We start from the raw sequence: 12,848 nt of genomic DNA, 5'->3' as shown, positions 1-12,848 counted from the left end.
GCAGAAGCACCTGCCCTTTTTCTACTAGATGACCAAAGCTGCATTACAACTCCAGGCTCCAATCAACTTCAATCCTCAACACATTATGTATGAACTCTGAGGCTGCCCTTCCTTATCAACAAAAGACCATCAGACTCAGAAACTCTCCCAGCACACAGCACCCGAACAAGTACTGATTAGGAGAGAAGAAAACCAAGTAATTCGCTACCTTGATTGCTCCCCAAAATAAGAACCAGGATCTTTTTAATTTCCTGCATTTTGCAAGACTTTTTTATTCTTTCTGTAAAATCTATGTATAGAGTATAGGGAGAATACAAATTATTTCAACCAGCCACCTGTCCCTCGCTTTTGCTCTATCTCAGCATAAAACACTGATACCCTCATGTCAATGGAGCCTGAAACAGTAACTCTGATTAGGGATGGGGCAGCATCTGAACACGTGAAAAAGCAAGGAGATAATAATCAGTCATTATTATTATAGTTCCTGTTATCTTTTTATTTGCTTTCAGCCTGACTGTGAAAGCAGAATGAGCATCCTGTCTCATTCACTAACGTAGAAAGCAACACAAGGTACACACAAGAAATAAAAACCAGTATGAAGTACCAAGATGAAGTAGTCTTCACTTTTAATGAGACAGCCAGCTCTCCCCTATCTTTGGGATCAGCTGAACCAATTACATCTCTTACCTGTATGGTTCCAGAGTCCTGCTGCCATAATACAATGCTTCTTCCCAAGATTCAAGGTTAATACAGGCATCCATGGCACAGTCAAGCATTTTCAGCTGATAGATATTTGTATCTGGTAGATGACCCTTGTTACTCCTCAAGAGATTCTGGCATCTTGCCAGAACATGCTTCCACTCTGTTATTGGCTTTAGTTAAAGAAATATATTTAATCAGACAAAAATACAACTTCTAAATGCTGTTTAGCAAGGAGTAAGAGCCTCAAAGCATTAAAATAGAAAAACTGTCATCATTCCAGGCTCTGCAACAATTCTTGAATACTTAAATGCTGGAGTAGCAGCTTAGGTAACTGTGTTTTGTTTACATGTAGCAAAACAATTTCTAAAGAAGGCAGTACTTTAGCAATAAATGGTTAAAAAAAAAAAAAAAGATGAAAAATTGCAAGGATATTTTAATGCATAAAAAAATTCAAATAACTTTTATTTAGGTACTGAAACATTGTTTACTTAAGATACTCCAGTTCTTAAAGCCAAGGGAAAGACTCCATGGAAGTTACTTCTAAAAGGTCCCAGCAGCTAAAAAAATAATTTAAAAACAAAAAACAGCAACAAAAAAGGGACTTGTTCTTTTATGCTGCACATTTTTTTAGAACTCTCATTAAATTAGAACCTTTTCTTGAAATTAATTAATTTTTTCCTTGAAACACTCATGAAGAGCATTGTGATTTGTTTTTTCATGTACAACTGCACATTTTATGCATGCGAAAGAAAATCACAGTTTCAATGTCTGATTGTAGTTCAGGACTAATGATCTTGGAAGTAAAGGAGATTTTCACCTCCAATGCTACAAGAAGATTTTTTGTGCATTTGGAATGGAGGAAAGATAACCTTCCACTCACTTTATTTGGATATTTCTTAGCACAAATCACTTTTTCATTACATTCTGCACTGATTTGACTTCTCTGTGGACCAGATTCTTCTCTCTCTGACCACACCTAATCTGAACCCCAAAACTTGCAGTTTTCAAATGAGTATTACCACCTGTGAATGTACCCATGGGAGCTCAAGGAAGTCCAGCAGTTACCTTCACCAATTATTGCATGTATTATTCAAACTAATCCAGCAATGAATTTAAAATGCACAACGACAAACCTGTGATTAATTAATTAGTCCATCTTGAACATAGGAATATTTACACACTTAAATTTAAGAATGCTACCACCATGGGTTAGGATTTATAGCATGGCTGTTACAAGGCTAAACTGATTATTTGTGAATTGCTCTCATGCCCTTGGACTGAAAGAGCCATATAAGGAAAAAAATGTGTTATTATAACATTGCACCTTAACCTTTATATCTTTGGCAAACATCCATGTATTCTTTACAACTGATTAAGGACAAAAAACAGAAGAATGAGGGATGTTATTTCCACTTCATATGATTTTTGTAGAAAGTACAAACCACTGACATTCTTGAAAGATTATCATCTTAGCTGATGCACAGGATGTCTTCTTTTACTTCTCATTATTCTGCTTTGTTCACTCACTAGCGTCTGAGATTTGATGTGCTATATAACAAAATCTCTTGGGACCAAATTTGCAGGTATGTAAAATTGCAAACTAGAAAACCTGCCATCAGCTGCAACAGTACCAAAGAGCTGCATGTCCCACATCAGCCCAGGAGTAGAGGAGTGTCGCTATAGGACACAAGAAAGCACAACGCGAGCCACCTGCCACCTTGCAAGGCAAAAGAGAAAGTTTATTTTCTGACTCAAACTTTTATACTTCTCCAAAGGTGACAGTGGATTGGAGAGTGAATGGGCCACCTCTCCAAAGACATTGGACAAAGCACTAGTACATCAAGTCTCTCCACCCCCATGAAGGAATGCAAAACAACATGTTATTTACAGAAACTGTGTGGGAAAGTTTCCCAATAGAATGTAAACTCAGAAGGCTTTAGAAAACTCAAGAATCAGGGCGACAGAGGAGGACTGCCCCAAGCAGCTCTAACTCTAAATTTAGCATTTCAACACCACATCAGCTACAGTCAGTAGGTCAGAGTGTGGGGGTCACCAACTTTCTTAACTGTAGAAACTGTTGGTTTAATTTATCAAACAAATGATATTAGCAGGAGCTAATAACTATGTGTCTCAGTCTGCCAGGAAGGTTTTCTACTCATTATTGGCAAGTGGACAAAAGTCAAGTTCCCTCTTCAATACTGCACTTGCCACTGCATGTCAGTTAACACTGCTATTGTGGTATGGTGAAAGGAAAGATGACACATTTCAAATAGTCCATGACTGAAAACAGAAGCTGAACAGATAACAAGAACTGATTTTTCCAACCAGTTCAGATGCCTTTTATTATCGTGCACTTGAACAATTTTTAAGTATCAGTTAAATCAGTAATCTTAATTAAAGACACTTACAAAATACATTAATGCAACTTCTCCTGCAATTTAATACAGGAACATTAAATAGGACCAGTATTCTCACTACACAGTTTAAGTATAGGAGCTATTGCACCTTTGGGTTGCATATCTATAATTTAACAGGCAGGTTGAAACACGGGCCCTGAAGATCTATTTTAGTACTGTCTGTTTCAATCCAGTGACTATAGAGGAACTTAAAAGAAACTAGAAACTATGTGAGTTTAAAACAAGGTGAGATGATTGTTTCCCCTTTGCTAAAAAATTAATCTCTCTGGATGAGAAAGAATCAAACTCAGTGTAATGGGTTGGGTGTTTTGTTATTGTAAAAATTGTGATCACTTGTTTCCAGCCTGCAATATCACTATACAAACTTGTTTTTCATGCTGCCAAGAAGGAGTACTGGAAGTTTAAATTCTTTCTAGCTTGAGAGAAAGCCTATGTTTCTCAAAATGGTAAGGTATCTGGCCACAATAGGCCAAATTCCCAGTCAGTGAAATTCCACTGAATAGAGCAAGATAAGAAAGAGATTAATAAACCCATAGTATTCTAGTAAAAATCTCCACCTCTCTTCTGCTCATCTTTTCTTAGTTGCTGCTGTTCACTAATCTCTTTAATTGGATTGAATATCTACATGACAGCCATTAGACTGCAGTTCTGTTTATTAGTGCAAGATAATTTCATTCAATTTGCTTAATTATCAATTATTATTATATATTATTATATCTTATTATAATGATGCCATAATGTCTGCTGTGAACCTGTCTGTGATTATTTCCTTGTTATTGTCATTTTCATGCAAAGAATGAGAACCTGTAAATGTTCAATGGAAAAAAGAATTTTACAACATTCTAAATTAAGCTTTCTTTCATTTAGAAGTGGATTTAAATGAAATGGTGGGCAGTGATAGCAGAAATCTAAATCAGAGCCAAAAGATCTCTTCATGTCCTTGGTAGCTACTATCCCTGCCACAAAGCAGTTCCACTCCAAGTAATGAGAGACTCTCTTATTAATACAGTTAAGATTTTTACACATTTTAAACATCAAATTAATTAAAAAAACATTACAATAAAAAGAATGCAAATGTAAGGAACCTAATCTCAAGAGATGAACTGCATACTAAGGGGATCTTTTCACAACTGAATGATGGACTGTAGCCTGTCACTGAAAGGATACCTTCTTTTGATTTTGGATATCCCACTTCATTTACAGCATCCTTGACTTCTTTCCAGGCATGTTCTTCACCAGCCAATTTCTCAGCATCCTGGATAATGGAAACAAATGCATACAATGAGAAAACCAGTAAAATGACAATATGCAGTAACGATGAAAAACAGGGTAAAAGGATGCCACTGTTAAAAGCAACAAGTAGAAACTGTATTGCTATTTTTTGTAAACACAAAAAACCCATTTCATCTGGAATTCATACTCACCCTGTTTTTGTAAGAAAATGAGATGATATAAAGAAAAATCAATGCAGACTTGAAAACATTAAACACTCAAATCAGATATTAAGTTTGCAACAAGAACTCTGATCAATCAGAAGAAAAGAAATAATAGCACGTTTTTGTTATCAAAATGCATTGAGGAGATCAAATTCTTTCAAAGACCTGCTGCCTAAGACTTCCCTTAAGCACACTGTAGAAAGGATTTAGCAAATAATTTTACTTAACCACATGGTGATTATAGAGACAAACAGTGGAAGTTCAGCTTCTTCCATTACAGTTATAAACATGAGGTTCCAGGAGAAGTCTACAACTCAGAAAAAAGCTGAACTTTCATTCAAAGCATTAATATTTCTTCCCTAGTCCATTGGATTCTACAAACAGCTACCTTTTCCCATCGCTTTCTCATAAAGAAAGTAAAGATGATTAATGGCTACAGCATTAAAGAGAAAGTTTCCCATTTCAAGTCTCTAGCAGTGACTAACTGAACCTTAGGCAAACCAATTGGAACAAATGCATTAAAGCATCTACAGATGCTGTTAAGCATATTGTGGAATTTCCAAAAGCATCTAGTTCTTCAATTTCCATTGCTATAGAACTTAAATACCTTTAAAACTCTGGCCTGTAATACACTGAAGTTCATTACCACTCTCTCCTTATAAAAGGCCCTGCAACTTTGAATAAGAGGTTTTTTAAGTATAAAGTCTTGCAGGAATATTTTAAATTAGGTTCTAAAAAGATCAGCCTTCAGCAGGTGTAGAGGCCTGCAGAGGAACAGAGAAAGTGTGTTAAAATCTTACCAAGCACTTTGTAACCAAGAGATGCTCACCAGGAATCACAGAAATACCTCCACTGAAAAGCCCATCATCTGTAACTGCTTAGAAATTTATCATTTTCTTATTCCACTCCTCCCCATTTGCCATAAATTCAGAAAAAAAAAAAAATTACAGTGAGAATTAGCACTCAGTTTCACATTTAACTTGAAGTTTTGACTTTCCATCTGCTTCATGAAACAGCAGACCTCTGTGGATTCCTGGGATGATTAACTCAAGATTAAATCAAGGTTGTTCTCAGCTGCCCTACCTTCCTGTAGGGCCTTACAAGGAGGGCGGCCTGACCCCACTGCATTTTGAACATAAACTTCCCTTACAATCAGTTCTCTGATCAAAATTATCACCCGGAAATAATTTTGTGCAGAGCTGAATTTGCCACCAGAAGGCATAAGGTGAATGTTAGGACAAACCAACTCATACCATCGAAATTTTATCAACACAGTGAACAAACCTGCCCAGCCCTCTTCCAGCTTTGCAGTGGACAGACACTGAATCTCTTATTGCCAATGTAACCTCTACTGATTTTTGTGGGACTGTATCTATTTCTGAACACAGCTGGTTAACCTGAAACAATCTCTTTAAAATGCCTTCATGGATCAAGTGCTGCTCATTGACTGATCTAAAAAAATTATCCAGTCTATAAGATACTAATAATGATGTCTGTGAAATCTTCCATTTAAGGAGCTACCAAACCAGAAAAATTGTTTTGAGTTATCTTTTCTCACTAGCCTAAGTATCAGTCAGAGTGTTTCTCTAACACATTGTAAGCCTAGCAACTAAAACCTCAGAAGCATGGGAATTGAGAGAGATTTATAAATGAAAGAAGGAAAACAACTACGCAGCAAGGCCAAAGACTTGGGGCTCAATTTGCACATAGCAAGACTGATGGATGAATGAGTAAAGTGTTCACTCAGATGGGATTAATCTTTCTCTGTCTAGTGCAGCTGTTTGAGTTACTGTTGTTTTCTAGCATTTAATTAGCAGCATAAAGCAGGGCAAGGTTGGGGGTTCCAGCCTTCACTCTAGTGCATAGGGTTAAGTCAACACTGGCTTCATATCCAGCTAGAGAATAGAGACTGTCTGTTGGACCAAAAATCCCCCAGCCCTCTCTGGATTCATGGCCTTGATCCTTTTTGTATGAGAGTTTAGGATGGAGGGATCTGGGCAGGATGCCCCGCTCTGGGAAAGATTTAAGTCACAGGTTTCATTGACACGTTTTCTGTGTTCTCAATATGAGGCATTTTAGGGATTGGGCTGACATAAGGACAAGCAAGGCTACAGCTAGCTCGGCATTTTACACTTCTACTGTTCTTCATCAGATTTCCACACATGAAGGAAATCCTGTCCTTTCCTAAAAGCTCTAGTTCAAGGTATGGAGGCTATTTCCAAACAGGCAAATACAAAAATTTGTCTGTTTGCCTCCTTGCAAAACAACAAGGAGAGGATGTCAATGGGAACACTGCCTTCCAGCCTAATAAGTTTCTCCAGGTAAGTTGTGTCTCTCCCTTGTACAACACCTTCAAAGGCATGGCCATGTTATATAATTAAGCCAGTTAAAAACACAAAGGTGCCTCGGAGTTGGAATTATGAAAATAAGTAAAAGTTATGATTAAAACATGATTAAACATGATTAAAAGTTACACAGAATTTTTAAATTCAATCTAAGAGCATGGCTATAACAGCTATGGGAGAAACAGCTTTCTGTGGAGTAACATCCTTTCAAACATCTCCCTTGAGAACATGTTCCCGATCAAACCTCCAGGTGTGCAGAGCTGCCAACAATAAAGAGAGATTTTTTTCACTTATAGAAAAGAACACCAGCTGAAGAAAAAAAAGAGGCTTTTGAAAAAGAAGGAAGTCCTGGCAATTTCTACGTAATTATTTTCCTTATTTCTAATTCTGACACTAAACACAAGAGTTTGCTTCTCAGAACAACAAAATATTTTTCTCTTGGTCCAAAAAATAATTAGACCAGATAATCTAATTACAAAGTATTAACAAAAGAGAGAGAAATAAGAAACCTGGAAGGTATCTGATAAGTTTTGTAATCTTTTTGAAGACTGGTCAAATATAAAATGATCTGCAGTTCTAGTTTTAAGTGATAGGAAATTTTATTATTATTATAATTTTATTATAAAAGCACCATCTCATGAAAAAAGTACAGGCATCAGACACCACAGAAATAAGCATTTTAAAATAATCACTTGTTCCATTCTCTAGTATTTATATCTAAGAATTACTTCTCTCTCTATCTTTTCTGTGTCCTTAACACATTCCATCCTTAATGGAACTCTCCTTAGAAAGGAGTATAATCTACAAACTACAGATAAATGCTTCTCTTTCCTTCCTGTTCCTTCACACCACTCCTTCCCTCAGTTACTCTTCTGTTTCTTACACTGAAAGTGCTCCCTTTCTATTAATTTCAGGCACCAATTCTTTCACACACAGAGATAGCAATCACTGTTCTTTGTGATCCCAGCATTAATAACCCTGATTGCTAAAAGATTCCCACATGGACAGCATGTCTTCTGAGAGAAGATATTTCTCTTACCAAAAAAAAGCACATGCTAACCAGCAAGCACCATTGTCCTCTCCCTAAAAGTGCTCCCACAGCCCCACCACTGCTTGTGTGTTATGCACTGCACCTCCAAAACTCTCCTGACCATTAGAAAGATTGATTAAGGACTAGTTCTCCTTTCACATTTAGGTTACAGTACAATTATAAGACATGGATTTTCTGTTCTCTCTACAAACTTAATCTTTCTCCTTATCATAGGTGGAGGTAGAGAAACAATCCCAGCATTGTCCACAGAGAGGAAAGCATGAAGCATTCCCCATCTCCCTTCAGGAAAGGGAGAAGTGGCAACTGGAAAATCTAAATGGTAAATAACCCCTATACCACTTTTTCTCCCTCCCATAATTCCTCCTATTTGAAGTATGTCCAAGGGCATCTTCATTATATGCCTATTTTCAGCATTCAGGTATCCAGTCCCACATAGGCAGAAAAAAGCAAAGCTTTGTAGGAGGTATTGGACTTCCAGGCAGCCCTGAGACAAGTGAAGAAGGACTAAAGTTTTCCCTGACCAATATCTGCTCTTTTAAATATACAGATAGATTAAAAGGATGCAATGTAACCAGCAAATGTCAATTTTACAAAGGATAAAAACATATAAACCATAGTTCAAACAGAAATTAGGAATCTAACAAGAAATATGATTGGATATGATATTTCTGCAAGACTGAGAAATCACAGTAAATAATAATAGTGTTTTCTGAACACAAAATCTATTTCTACATAATAATAATCCCATGTAACAGCAGCAGATAACCCTGTTCTCTCTTTTTTGTGGAAGTTTTAACTTTTAAGTTTTCTGAATTGTAATACTTCTAATACTTTAAAAGCTATGGATACCTCAAATACATAAACATTTCACCTCAGATACATAAACATTTCAGACAAACTGTTGTCCATCCCATATGATTTGCTTAATTTTTTAAAATTTCTAAACATTTAAGCAGCTACAGATGTGCATCTGAACAGAACAGAGGAGCTCATACACATTTAAATTATGGCATGATATTTTAGAACTAATACACTGTACTCTGAAAGTATAAATAATGATTTTCTATTTTTGATTCTATTTTAAAGTGCAGGAGTTACTGAATGTTTGTTTCCAGTAAACTCAGTAACTCATTGTTTTATTCTAGACAGCAAAGAAAAGCATTAAATGAGTAAAGAAACTGCACATCTTCTGAAGTTTCCCTTTCAGAAAGATGAAGCAAAGTGTCAGTGAGAAAATGTGATATGCAAGCTGTGATATTGCAGCTATACTAAATTTCTGACATGAGTTCTTTAGAGCAAAGAGGGCATGAGGGCCTGCCAGGCAATCACAGGTGCAGGCAGCTACAGACATAGCAAAAGAAAAAGCACACTTGAGTGCTTCCTCAAAATAGCTGAGGCCACCTCCTATGAAACATTTTCTGGGTAAAGTTTAAACTCAGAATCAAATATTTCTCATCTCTAACGCTGAGGGCTGTGGTTTATAGAAGCCTGCAGCTGAGGATTCACTCACCTTCAGTCTTGTGAAAGTACTTCATTAAGAACTACAGGTACATGAAATTATCAGTGCACACAGCCCCGTCATGACTCAAGATTTACATGTGATTTCTGAAGTTTTAAAAGCTCCCTTTCCCTGCTCCATGAAAAATAATGCCAGGTTCACAAATACCAGTTATCTATCCTTTGCAACCCACATAAGGTTGTCCTTGTCTTGTCTTTTCTGTCACATGGCTGAGATACATGACAATTCCAAAGGTACTCTATTTTCAGACAAAAACAACGCTGTGTTCCCTGTAAGGCTATTGGGAGGGGATGGGCTTCAACTTCTGAACAAATTGAATTTGTACTTTTTATTTTTGAATTCTCAGAGTAAAATAAGACATATTAGAGCTGGATGCCATATTGAATCTGTGCAGTACATTGCTCAGTATTAGGCAGGCTGCATTCCCTCACACAATCAATACCAGCTCTTCATGGATTACTGGCTCTGGTGTCTGGAAGTTCATAAGAGCTGAACAGGCTGTTAACACTCTAAATCATATAGATATTTGAAAATTTAGCAGTTCTTCACACCATTCACATTTAAGTTCTCTACTTAGGCATTCAGATCAAGATGAACGTTCCCCTAGATTCTGCATAGAAGTAGTGCAAAAAGACAAACACCTTCATAGAGCAGTATGAATAACCTTCCCTTAACATTATCCAACTTAGCTATAACATTACTATATTTATGCAGAAATTTAAAAGTGACATCAAAAAGAGCTGTAGGAAAGTTATTAAAATGAAATGCTTTCAATATAGAGAAAGTTAAGATCAGCAAGTCTATTTTAAGAAGTCAGTTTAATTTAACAAAATTAAATGTGACTAAGATAAAGTCATCTTAGATTTATTTAAGCCAAACTATAAAGTAAGAGGACCAAACAGACAAACAATTCTTAACTTCTACAGCTGCAAGTCCGCTATCGGCCAGGTTCACAATCTGCCCAGCAGAAAATAGTAATTGCATTTCTGTCAGAGTCATACTCCATTCTCCTTCACTGCAATCCCATTTCAGCTATTAATTTCTGTGATTTTTTTAGACGCACACATTTTCAAACAGCCTTTTCAAAGATCACTGCATCTGTATTTTGTATGACATATGGGCAATCTCATAAATGTTTTATAGTGAAGAAAATAATTCTTTCTACTCACTCCCTTGCTATATAGATTCAAGGGTCACATTAGCTTTCCTTGCCAGAGGAAAACACAATGTTTTCCATTTCTGTTCAGACACCCATGCTGAGATTCATCTGCTCAAATGTAGGTATTTGGGCCTCTCTTCTATATGACAAAGAAACACTCTCTTGGTGCAACTCATCCTAAAGCAGGCTTCTAAAATATGTCAGATGAATAACAGTCAAAGTGTGTTCATTCTTCTCTATTTCATCCATAAAAAAAGCCTAGAGCAACTAGCTCAGATGATGACATTTATCCTGTAGCTCTCTGAGGTGGTGAAATAAATCGTAACTGTAGATCCCCCCTTCAGATGTAGAATATGTGCTTCATCTTTGGTAGTGCATTATATTTCAACAGGTCCAATTTACCAGCAATTCCAGTTACTCTTTATTATTTACCTGTTCTCAGAAATGTTTCTTATTCTCTTAGTCTTTGTCATTCATTAATTTTACTGGCAATGTTTTTTCAATTACTTCCACTTCATTCATGAAAATGCTGTGTACTGTACAAACAGGGTTATTATGAACACACTTTGGAATTATTTGGCAAGCATTATATATAACTAATTGTTATGGTGATTTAATATTTAAGTATGTTGTCAGAACAACCTCTAGAGTATTTATATATTTAGAGTGTGCATATAGAAAAATTCCTGTAGTAAGAGAAAATACACCAAAAAAAGCTCAAAATTTTCCTCAGTTTCAAACATCAGAGCCCAAGAGAACTTCTTTAAACCCAATAATGCTCCCAGATCAAGTGTTGTAATTAGAGCTTTTCTGTTTTACACCTACACTTTGTGATAAAAATCTCAGCAAACTACTACAATGTTACAAACACTACTGCAGCATTTTCTCCCTTAAAAAGCAATATGAAAGGATGCTAGGCTACCTAGCAAGAAAGCACAACAGTATCTAGACAGGTCTGTCAAAATATAATAAATACACAGGGCTTAGCAGCTAAACTACATCATAGCATCTTGTTACCTGGATACTCCTCAAATGAAAGGCACATGTATTTAATGCAGTCTGAAGTAATTTTAGTAAAGTATAAATCATTCTGGTTTTTGACCAAAACATTTACCATATATTCTTTTAAACTAGGTCCCTTTCATACTGCTAACTCTTTTTGGAGTCATACTTGCACAGGGGCTATCCTTGTGTCACACAGAGCCCAGGCCCCTGGGGATGACTGACACTTTGCAGGCTCAAGACCTCAGTCAGGATGATGAGCAACAGGACTGAGTTTTGTGTCTATAACAGCAGTGCCTTTATAAACCTCCCTGTGCCAGAAGCTTAGGGCTGACTGCACAATTCCCATCCAAGCTGCATAGGTTACAAGCAGAATAAAAATTGATTGGATAGTGGGAAGAACAATAAATAGAAGTTCACTACTTATCAACACGTAAAAACCAGAAGTGAGGAAAAGCAAAGGAAATTACAGCTTAGCAGGAGTGAAACAGGGCATTATGCCAGATCACCCAAAAATTCTTGTCACGTTTGTAATTCCATTGTAATTCCCAGCATCAGTACAAAAAAACCCCTTTGTGTTAGTTCATTTACCTGAGCAAGGATACTGTTCAGCCTAATCCCCAGCAACAGCGAGACTGGTATTTCACAGACTGTCTTCAACATTACACATTTGTTTAGACAATCTCTAGGTCTCTCACAGCACACAAACTGACAGCTATAAGGCAAATCTTCCTAATTCTGCAAACTGTGGAGATATGGAGTGCAAATGAGTGCATTTAGTGGCTCGGAAGAGATTTGTAGGTCCAAAATACTCAGAATTTTCAGTTATTCACAAAGTATAATCCAATCCACATTCATCAGTTCACTGAAATCAGTGCACTTAAGTTTAAAAGCATATGTAAATCCCATGGAAGTTAATATCTATGCAAATGACTAAATACTTCACTAAGTAGAAGTGTAGTTACTTGTGAAGTTCAATATATGCTTTAGTGATCTGAAGAACTGTGCCCATTGAGTTATTGGTTCTCACTGAAGATATACTGACATTAATTTAGATACTATTTTTAAATACTAATATCAAAACAATTTAATACCTTAATGCATGAGATACCACATGATGAAATTGTAGCTATAGTAATTCTGTTTTATAATACTGCAATGTAAAAAAAATATTATTTACTTCAGCAACATGATTAAGATCATAGATAGTAGATCAA

At 36.3% G+C, this 12,848-nt stretch overlaps 1 protein-coding gene across 5 annotated transcripts in view; it reads right to left on the bottom strand.

The window, feature by feature from the left end:
- The window catches only part of SMYD3 (SET and MYND domain containing 3), a 385,012-nt gene that overhangs the window by 45,473 nt on the left and 326,691 nt on the right, over positions 1-12,848 (bottom strand). For all 5 annotated transcript variants that reach the window (XM_012572411.5, XM_072927229.1, XM_072927227.1 and 2 more), the window contains 2 exons: positions 4,287-4,374; positions 688-862 (listed from right to left, as the gene is read on the bottom strand). In XM_012572411.5, coding sequence (XP_012427865.4) covers positions 688-862; positions 4,287-4,374 — 263 coding nt within the window. The remainder of the gene's footprint in view (positions 1-687; positions 863-4,286; positions 4,375-12,848) is intronic.

This window comes from Taeniopygia guttata, chromosome 3 (assembly GCF_048771995.1).
Source record: "Taeniopygia guttata chromosome 3, bTaeGut7.mat, whole genome shotgun sequence".
Lineage (NCBI taxonomy): Eukaryota > Metazoa > Chordata > Aves > Passeriformes > Estrildidae > Taeniopygia > Taeniopygia guttata.
This window is presented reverse-complemented; position numbering and strand designations above follow the sequence as displayed.